Source organism: Montipora foliosa, chromosome 6, assembly GCF_036669935.1.
Source record: "Montipora foliosa isolate CH-2021 chromosome 6, ASM3666993v2, whole genome shotgun sequence".
Classification (NCBI taxonomy): domain Eukaryota; kingdom Metazoa; phylum Cnidaria; class Anthozoa; order Scleractinia; family Acroporidae; genus Montipora; species Montipora foliosa.
The window spans coordinates 63021205-63031204 of NC_090874.1; the positions used below are offsets into that span (position 1 = coordinate 63021205).

At 37.9% G+C, this 10000-nt stretch overlaps 1 protein-coding gene across 1 annotated transcript in view; it reads right to left on the minus strand.

Annotated features, from left to right (window-relative positions):
- Positions 1–3218: 3218 nt before the first annotated feature.
- LOC138006147 (gamma-aminobutyric acid receptor subunit beta-like) overlaps positions 3219–10000 on the minus strand; it is an 8461-nt gene continuing 1679 nt past the window's right edge. The window contains exons 3-8 of the mRNA XM_068852304.1: positions 9985–10000; positions 8730–8950; positions 8176–8258; positions 7959–8096; positions 6715–7130; positions 3219–4143 (exon numbers count right to left, since the gene is read on the minus strand). The exon at positions 9985–10000 is cut by the window's right edge and continues 52 nt beyond it. Coding sequence (XP_068708405.1) covers positions 3772–4143; positions 6715–7130; positions 7959–8096; positions 8176–8258; positions 8730–8950; positions 9985–10000 — 1246 coding nt within the window. The 3' untranslated portion in view covers positions 3219–3771. The remainder of the gene's footprint in view (positions 4144–6714; positions 7131–7958; positions 8097–8175; positions 8259–8729; positions 8951–9984) is intronic.

Sequence of the window (10000 nt, forward strand, 5' to 3'; positions counted from 1 at the left end):
ACTTCGAAACCTTTGAGATTGAAAATTAATAATTGTGATAATAAATGGGGATCAAGCCTACCGAGCAAGCATCTCAAAATAGCGAAGATATCGTTGACGTCACTTATTGTCATTAATGTGCCAACCAGAGCCTCATTGGCTGTCAAAACAAATGGACTTTTGTTTCTGTGGTTGGCACGTTTGAATAACAAAAGCAATGTTTGTAAACAGATATCTTCCCTATTATGACTTAAGGTGATTTCCTAGTATTGCACTGCGCATCCTGTTCTGCGCATAACATAGCGTTGGCCACGTGTTCAGGCATGACAACGAGGCTTTATGGTCAAATATCGCTGCTCAGTTCTGTTTTCTTTGTCTCAAAGGTCTCAAGAGAGAATTCTAAACAAAACAATATTCAAATTTAACCATAAAGCCTCGTAGCCATGTGTGAATATTGATATATCGAATGTGGCCCAAAATGGAGACCTTTCTTTCGGAAAAGCATGCTAGACGAATGGCCGTTTTCAGAGCATAGAAGTAAAGAGCAGAACGGAAAACTTTTTAGACTCTCGCAAAAGGAGGTCGAGTGATAGCCTTGCTGATTCTAAATTGTCTTTTCAGTCCGAGAGTGAAAGTGAAACCGCGCTATCATGGAGGCGTGTTGTCGAGCTCGGTTTACTTTCTGTTTTCTCCTAAACGAGGTTTTAGCATAATTTTGTCAAAAGTAACGTCAGAAAAAAAAGATACTGGCAAGAAGATATTCGTGGCCATCACTCGTGGAGTGACACAAAATTGTCTTGCCGAGATCACGCACCCGAGGATATTTGTAGTCAGTGACTTTTCATGACGTGAGCCTGTTCCATAAAACAAACATAAATTATTCCTTTTGATCAATACAATACACCTGTTATTTCAAGAATTACGTCAAAGCTGTGCTTCCCGTGTTCCTGCGAAACGTAGCGTGAACCGATGGAACAAACGTGTCCTTGATAGGTGAACTTGCGATAAAGAAATGAGTAACTTGAGCAACGTTATTTCTCCCAAACGAGCTCGGTGACCTATATTTTTATTCCACATTTCGAGTCACCATAATGTAGGGAATAATCGAGAAAAGTTAAAAAAAAATCTTTGGACAACGTCTATTATTAAGGAATCACCTTAATGAGCTTTTAATTGTGGCAAATCGCGGCACCCTCCCTTCTTCTCTTTAGTTTCGGGAAAATGTGACTCTGTTTGCGTCATAGATGTAGCAAACCCCTAATTTGTCTCTGAATTATTGAACCTTCCACTTACGCCAACATCGTGCCATTATCGACTGTTGAAAAGGATAGTAGTAACAAGAATATAATGAACTTTATTTAAGTGTCAAAGTACATTTGTCGCTGGAGCGCTAATTAGGGAGACTGTACTAATATCTAACTATAAGTTGGTTTTTAAGGACAGGGGAAAATCGGAGTACCCCGGGGAAACTACCCGGGCAGGGGGAGGGGGTATTTGGGTCAATTCTCGCTGGGTATATGCTGCTGGCCTCTCAGAACCCTTATTCTTTAATGAGAAGCATTTCGTTGACTACGCAATTAAATTTGCCTTGGCATTTTCTTAAGACCTTAAATTGGTATTCTTTCAAAAGATCTTTACTACCGTGAGCTTAGCCTTCTTTTGAAAAAATGCTAATTTAAGGTCTGGGGAAAGTGCCATGGCAAATTTGATTGCTTGGTTTATGATATGCCCTATTATGAGACTCCAGCCTAATTTGAATATCCAGACGGACTTTATACGTGCCAAACATTTTGTTTAATTTCCATTGTTCCTTTCTTTCACTATATACGGGCTTCTTATCTACTATTGTTCTATTAGTATTTATAGAATGCAATTTTTAAATTACTTTGACTTGATAATAACGTTTAGCTAACGTCGAAACGTCGTCGTTTCGTAACAAGGTTTTTAACAAAGTTTTGACTATTTTTTGGTATATTTTGATATGTTTTATTGCATTCTTTTATAGTTAAATGTTTGTCAAAATTACTTCTTCTTCACTGGAAAGGTATTAAGGCAAATTTAAACTGAAAGTGAAGCAAACAAAGAACTGATAACTGTCGTAGTGGCAAGTGAATAATTATCTGTTAAAAGCCATTTGCAAAAATGATAGGTCCACTATGTGCAGGTACAATCTACATCAGTCAAACGCCTCATCCAGGGTTATTATAGCGAAAAAAGGTTCAATCCTCCATCGGTCAGAAAGCGTAAATATCGTTAAAATACCGTCGTAGTTGTATCCAAACATCTACAATTTAGGTAAGAACGTTTGCGCTAAATATTGGTAACATTTTGTTTCAGTCGGCAGTGAATGAGGACAGCTTACGCAAGGACGACGATTCAGCTTCGATGTCATCTAAAAGTAACTTTGCGATCAGTTAATCAAGTAATATCACGATAATTCCAAATCGTTTGGCAAAAAAAAAAAATGTGTATCACCTTTCACGGGAAAAAAAACATATATGAACGGTTTGATTGTTTGGAAAGAAAAATGAAATTGTTATTGGTCTCTTTCCTCCTCCTCATAACTTTGATCGGCAAGAAAATGGCCACATGATGTACCAAAAATATTAGACGCACGCGTGAGCCATTTCGCTGATTAAAAGTACGTCATCGCTCTTATTGAAAAACCTCGAAGCGATATCCTTGCGGAAACTGTCCGAACCCAGGGAGGATACGGAGGAACTTCCCATTAGAAATAACGGGGCTGTTTTTCGCAGGCTTTAAAATAGAGTTTGTGGATGGTGCCTTTAGGCTTGGGCTAAGACCTAAAATCTCCGCAGGCAGAGTTCACACAGTATCCTTGGGGAACTCTCAATTCATTATCTGAAAAAGAAGAATGGCGAAGGGTGAAAAAAAGACAATGCCACGCCCAACCGTTCAAGGTTGTTTTCCGTCATGCACCCACGTCGTTTTTATAGGGGAATTACAAATAATGGATAATTATGTGGCTAGCCTTACATACGTACGTTTCATCCATGCCAAAGGACTCATCAGAGACCTTTCGGCTAACTCGTCAAACATCGCATTTGAAGTTCCGCCAGCATGAAAATGGGATTCCTTATGTGATATAAGGCCAGATTGCCATCATCATTTTGATGCTAGCGGGACTTCAAACGCGATATTTGACGAGTTAGCCGAAAGGTCTCTGATGAGTTCCTTGGCATGGATGAAACATACGTATGTAAGGCTAGCCACATAATTATCCATTGTGAAATTCTTACACTTTTTCAAGAGTTACAAATAAGCAAAAAAAAAAAAGTAAAAATGGCACATAATTATCGTAGTTTTGCTTTCCTAGTCCACTTAAAATCAACTTAAGCTATTGTAGCTTGGCTCAGTTTTTGAGGTACCTCAAAATACCATGTTACATATTTCAGTTTATGCTTGTTGATAGGCTATCAATTTTTTCAACTTTAAAATTTTAGCAACTTAGAGGCCACTTCTGCAAGGCAGCCAATCTAAAGAAAAAAAAAAAGGTAAAACCTGAACCAGTGCGAAATATTTTTCAAAATATCCCATGGAACTGAGACAATTTGCCATTAACCCTGAATGCCTTGGTATTCTGATGTTTCGATTATACTGGGAAAAAATCATAAGCAAAATCAAATTATCCAATCTTCGACCACCAACTTCGTTGGTTCCCTTTTTAAGGACATTCCTTCGCAGAGACTTCATATTTCGCAGTCTTTGTTGGGTCGACGATGAAATCAACACTTGATGGAGAAGGATTCTCAGACAATTTTGACTTTGTTATTATGAATTATCTGCATTTACTAGGTTGTCCCAACGAACAGTGTAAATCCCAAAATATATCCCAAGAAAGATCATGTAAGATAAGGGAAAGACAATCCGAGAATATTTATCCAGGTAGCAAATTTCTTCTTCTCCGTCTTCAATAGTCTTTCTTATCATCTGAATCATGGATGGTCTCCTTTGGAGTTTCTTTAGCGGTGATCTGTCAGGCTGGCAAGTCTCAGAGATGTTGCTGCCTATTGGTTCGATTATTCTCACAGTTCGTTCGTTGCTGCTATGATTATTGCAAGTCAATAACTCTCTTTCATCCTTTTTCTCTTTGCTACTGTTGAAGTCGTAGGTCTTGTTGCCAATGGACACCGTCACAGTCATCTAAAATCCAAGAGATGAAACACCAATAATTTGATTACGGTCTGAAAACTGACACTTGTATTTCCTGGACTCAGCAGCACAGCACCGTTCATTTTGTATAGTTTTACCAATTACTCGCGCCTACTCGCTATGCAACTTAACGTTAAAGTGCTACTATGACAAAAAAATGCACTTCCTTCAGATTTTGAAAGTGTTTTTGCTTGACACCTGACTGGCAAAATTTTGAGCTTCGAATTTTATCCAAAGGCCGCTTTCTTTGAGTGCAAGTTTTAGATTTCATGCACGGCCCGCCATTACTCACGTTCAAGACTGACCGATTGGACCTCAGAGGGTTGGTTAGAGAAAATGACGTCAAACACTCACTAGTTTAAGAATGCAATGCGTGTGTACGGTGCCTAATTAATATGCAGCATGGGAGTTTCGGGCTTTCAGACTATTCAACCCGTGTTTTGCATATATAATAAATTGCGTTTACACGCTGAGATTTTAAGCTAGTGAGTAAATGACGTCATTTTCTCTAGATCCAACCCTCTGAGGTCCAATCGGCCAGTTTTGAACGTGACTAATGGCGGACCATGAAATCTAAAACTTACACTTAAAATAAACAGCCTTTGGATAAAACTCAAAGCTCAAAATTTTGCCAGTTAGGAGTTGAGCGAACACGCTTTCAAAATCAGAAGAAAAAAAGGAAATTATTTTTTGATCATAGTACCACTTTAAACTAGTGAGTCTTTGACGTCATCTTATCCTCGATCCAGCTCTCTCAAGATTTTAAAGTTAGTAAGGGCTGGCCATTAATTTAGGATAGTCAAAATCAACAGGTGTCCTTTTGAAAGGAAGACATAAAACTTCAGTCACTTAGTGTTCAGTTAACATAGTTTTGAAATAAAAAGAAAAAGTGGAAGTGATTTTTGGTCATAGTAAAACTTAAACCGAGAAATTACTTTTAATTAAACAACACAACTCAAAGCTTCTTTGCGGGACAGTTGTCAAAATTCCATTTGCAATTAATTTCGATCTTTTTCAATTTTGCCAATCACTGCCTCCTTTTCAACGGTATTTGCTGTTTTATTCAAACCTTCCTTCAATGTTCCAAGTAGTTATTTTTAGGGTTTGATTCATTTGGTTGCCAGTTCCAAGTCACTGAATTTGGCTAAATCTGATGACACAGCCCCTTTAAGTGAATGCTTATGTTGAAATGAGATGTAGAATTACACTCTTTTATAAGAATGGGACGTCTGACTTTGGGACTGAGACTGAATGTTCTTATTTTTCTTTTACGATTTGATCCAGAAATCTTCCTTGCCAACGTTCTTAAAGTTATGTGGGAAACTAAGGCGCTATCGTTTTGGCAGCACTGGCCGGCCAGACCCGTCGGTTTGCAAAGAAAATGCGACATTTTGAAGGAACACTTTTACCTTTATTATTTATACTACTAGAAAAGCAACTGAGCACACTAAATACGAGTAACTGACTCTCAGCCTGAACGTCCTTCTAAAAAAGGTTCTTATAAATAAAGGATTTTTTAGGGACACTTTGGGACGTTTCTAACCTGCTTAAAGTGCCCCTAACCCTTCAATTTCTTTTTTTGATAGATTTTCATATCTTTCAAGAACTTATTTTCGAAAAAAATTTTAAAGATATTGAATCCTGATTTTTTTTACGAGCGCTAAAAGTGAAGGAAGTCTTGACTATTTTTTCTCCTATCGTTCGCATTAGGCCCCCACTCTGGCAAATGTGTCCATATATCGAGTGTGACGTAAGAAAAGGATATAATGCAAGCTTGAGTTGATGAAATGTTCTTTTCTTAAGTCACAGCTAAAAAAAGTGTCAAAAATCGGACACTTCTCATTGGGTCGTTCCTAATGAGCCCACGAGACAATAATATGTCCACCAGGGCTTATAGCGGGCAAATATTAAAAATTTCCCTTACTTCAATTCAAGCGCTCCTTAAAAAAACTCAGGATTCAATATTTTTTAAACAATTTCCAAAAATGAGTTCTTGAGAGATATGAAAATCAACCAAAAAAAAAACAAACAAACAAACAAACAAACAAGTTTTACGGTTAGGGGCACTTTAAGGATTTGGTGAAGAAGAAGGGCAAGGAACACATTGTGGTATTTTACATTCAAAGTTTGCATATCATCATCGTACAATCCTGACAGTTAAGGAAACAACTGACTGCCTGAGACTTCAGGTAGACTGACCGGTTGGTCACGTGCAAGTCTTGTAAAGTCCAAGCTCTGAGTTAAAGTTTTTGGCGAGTTTCTGGATCAACTCCTCCGCTGCGTTTGCTAATATCCGAATTTTTTTTTTTTTGGCCGTCTATAATTTCAGGTGTATGAAGCCAAAGCAGATGCAAAATATGTAGTTTTTCAACTGTGAATTGTGGTGAATGCGCCTTTTTCTTGGCAAGGGGACAAAGACGTTCTCTTTTCTGCCATCTAACGTGCTCTCCTTTATCAGAAGAAACCATCGACAGATGAAACACGAGGAACGGTTAATTGTACTAGTCAAAGCAATCGTTACTTCGCATTTCCCAGCAATCTAAACTCTTTTAATTAGTTTACCTTTTCTTCATCTGAATCAGCAGCCATCATCAACGCAGCCTCCCGTTTTCTTTCTCGTTCTAAAGTTTTCTTTTCTCTTTCATTCTTTCTCTTTTTTTCTTTTCTACTTTGCTTCAATACCAGCACATACTCAATCAAGGTCATGAAAACGAAGACAAATGACCCAAGCAGAAAGTAATCCACGGACTTGAGGTAAGAAACTCTGGGTACGTTATCATTCAGTGCACCTTGCATGAAGCTGATAGTCAGGACAGTAGCTATACCCAGTCCCACGCGGTCAGATCCGTCCGTCTCATCAACCCAAAAGCTGACCCAGGAAAGAATAACCACGCAGATGCAGGGTATGTACATTTGGAAAATGTAATACATCGTCCGCCGTCTAAAGTGGATTGTTGCCGTGAGTCCAGCGAACGTCCCTGAAAAGATCCAATAGTTTTGTAAGGAGATATTGCTGAAATATCTTAAAGTTACCAACAAATCAATTCTCATTTTTCTTTGGATTTCGAAGCTATGTTTACTAAACACTTAGTGACCAAAGTTTAAGTCTTGAATTAAAAAAGACACCTGTTCATTTTAACTGCAATTTTTTCAAAATTTAATAGTCCTCCATTACTGACTTTAAGATCTTGAGAGAACTGGATCGAGGAGAAAATGACATCAAAGACTCACGTACTAGTTTGAAAGGAGCTTTATTTAAGTGTCTAGTCGTTCAGAGAGAATGTTCAGACTTTTAAACTTGCGTTTTGCATATATAAGCTACGTTTACTAATGAAGTTTTAAACTGGAGAGTAAATGACGTCACTTTTTCCTGGATCCAGCCCTCTGAGGTCCAATCGGTCAGTTTTGAACGTGAGTAATGGCGGACCGCGACTTACACTCAAAGTAAACGTACTTGTAGACAATTTTTTTATGTAAGGGCCACCTGAACATAGTGGAAGCACCGGATCTTGCGAGATCTAACCAGCAAGTAATTTGTAATAATACTGCAAGGCTGGTTGTGGGGCTGTGAGGATAATATATTTTTGATCACTCAAAGTAAACAGGCTTTGCATACAAAGTCTCAAAGTCATACAAAGTCTCAAGTCTCAAAATTTTGCCAGTCAGGTTTTAAGCAAACACGCTTCCAAAATCTGAGGGAGGGAGGTGATGAATATTTTCCGACAGTGCTGGGCGAGAACGGGAAAGTCGTTTTTCAGACGGTCGTCCTTCAGTTCTATTTGAATAATTTTGTCGCTAGTACTCACCAGAATGATAAGTGGGGTGTTTTCCATTTCGCTTTGCTGTCAAAATATCGAACTGTGCCATTTCTTGATCATAAATGAAAATGTCAGTTCCTATTGGCTGCCTCCATGTCAGTTTTAAATCCTTATTCTCAAACGAAACTACGAAATTGAAAGTGGCATTAAAATATCATCAGACAGATGAGGTTTTCTCTGAAAGCCATAATAATGTTGTACTTACAACTCTCAAAAGCTAAATGACAAATTTGATCATCCAGCGGATAATCTCTCAAATCTACCTTGCAAGAGCTACGTGCCGTGAATCTATAACAAAAAAAAAACACAATGAGAATATTACGCCAAGAATGTATTTGCATTGTTATTAACATTGCTTCGACACGGATCTATGGTCCTCCTGATAAAACTCTGGCGCTGGAAGTTCTAAGATATTACGGACCTTAAGAACATAATGAAAATTGAAGGCTTGCGTTTGTCAATTCCTTCTGAATTATTCTAGTTTATCCTACTCTTACAAACCAGCCAAACTACACAAACTGAATTTATTCATTTATTCATTATTACGATTCGTCTTTGATGCCTATATACAGTATAATGAACAGAACAGTTATAATTCGTTCTTGTTCAAGAATTCTCAGAGATAAAGAGCATTTCTTCAAAAATTGTTCTGGCACAAACCATAACACTTCACAATTAACCAAGATGGCGCCCCCTAAAAATTTGGAAACAAAAGTTACAGATTCTGAAATCCACTTACGTCCAAGAAAGCTTTCTTACCTTAAGACTAACATAATTGTTCCATTTTCCAGATGCACCCAAGCTTTCTTGTTAATTGACACCAACTTATGAATTTTAGTGTCAATTGAGTTTATAATGAAAGTATCTGGTACCCAGAGCTTGTCCGTTGCATCTCCACTGAGAATTATAGTCTGGTTAACACCAAACCCAAGTCGAGGATCCTGCCAAAACTGCCCCATGTATAAATCAATTGAAAATTCCTGCAAGTAGGCAAAGATTGATATAAACTAAGAGAACTTGACAAAAATCATTTGAATGGAACCTCCTCTTCTGTTTAGGGCCGTAGGAAATATTTTCAATCAAATTACCCGAATTTCGTTTAAAAAAAGTGTTTGCATTGAAAAAAGGAACTTTAGAATCGCCCATTTTCACTATTTCATTTCCTTGGCCGCGCCATCTTGAATGATTTTAACCTTGAGGGCTTTTGATGTTTCAAGGTGTAGACAGGCCAAAAACGACTCCTATTGGTCAAGATAGGAAATTCAAAGACCTAAGAGCTTTGCTCTAACTAGTACATCTTTCAAAGACCTCCCTTTTCTATATGAAATGAGGGGAGGGTTTTGAACCATTTTTCTTAGTAAGGGCTGGTTTTGTATAAGATGCAATTTGTTTATAAGAATATGTTTGAGATCAGGCATTGATGGGCGGTATTCTGTAACAAACGGCAAATATCTTTTGCGCGTTTTTTGTTTATTTTGTAGAGCCGATATTCTTTCGCTAAAATTGACTTCAGATAGAGTCATGTTCAAAAGGTTATCTGGATACCTTCTTTGGCGTAATCTTTGTTTGAATAATGCGATGTTTTCTTGAAATTTCGCTTTTGAAAAGTTAGTTCTATGAAGCCTTAGGGCTTCGACTTTGATAAAGCCTTTCCCGACGCCTGGAGGGAGCGGTTCTAAACAACTGTGCAATCCTTACTATGTCGAATTTACCTCTTGGACTTCTCTTGTTTTCCTCTTCCGCTATAACTATTGAGCTAACCAAAGTCTCCACACGTCAGTCAGCGGGTTCGAATGATTTATGGAACTGTCACTTGGCGTACAAATGTCTTTTTTTCCCTAAAAGTGATGTACACTGACCGACTGCGACGTGCACAGCATACTTGGCAAAATTTTCATTTTTCGATAAAAAATCTCTCTAAAATCCTTTTGGTATCGGCCATTGGGATGAAATATCAGACTTAATTAATTAATAAGCAATCAAATAGCCACGTTTGGCTGTGAAGGACGCTTACCATATGAGTTTCGCTA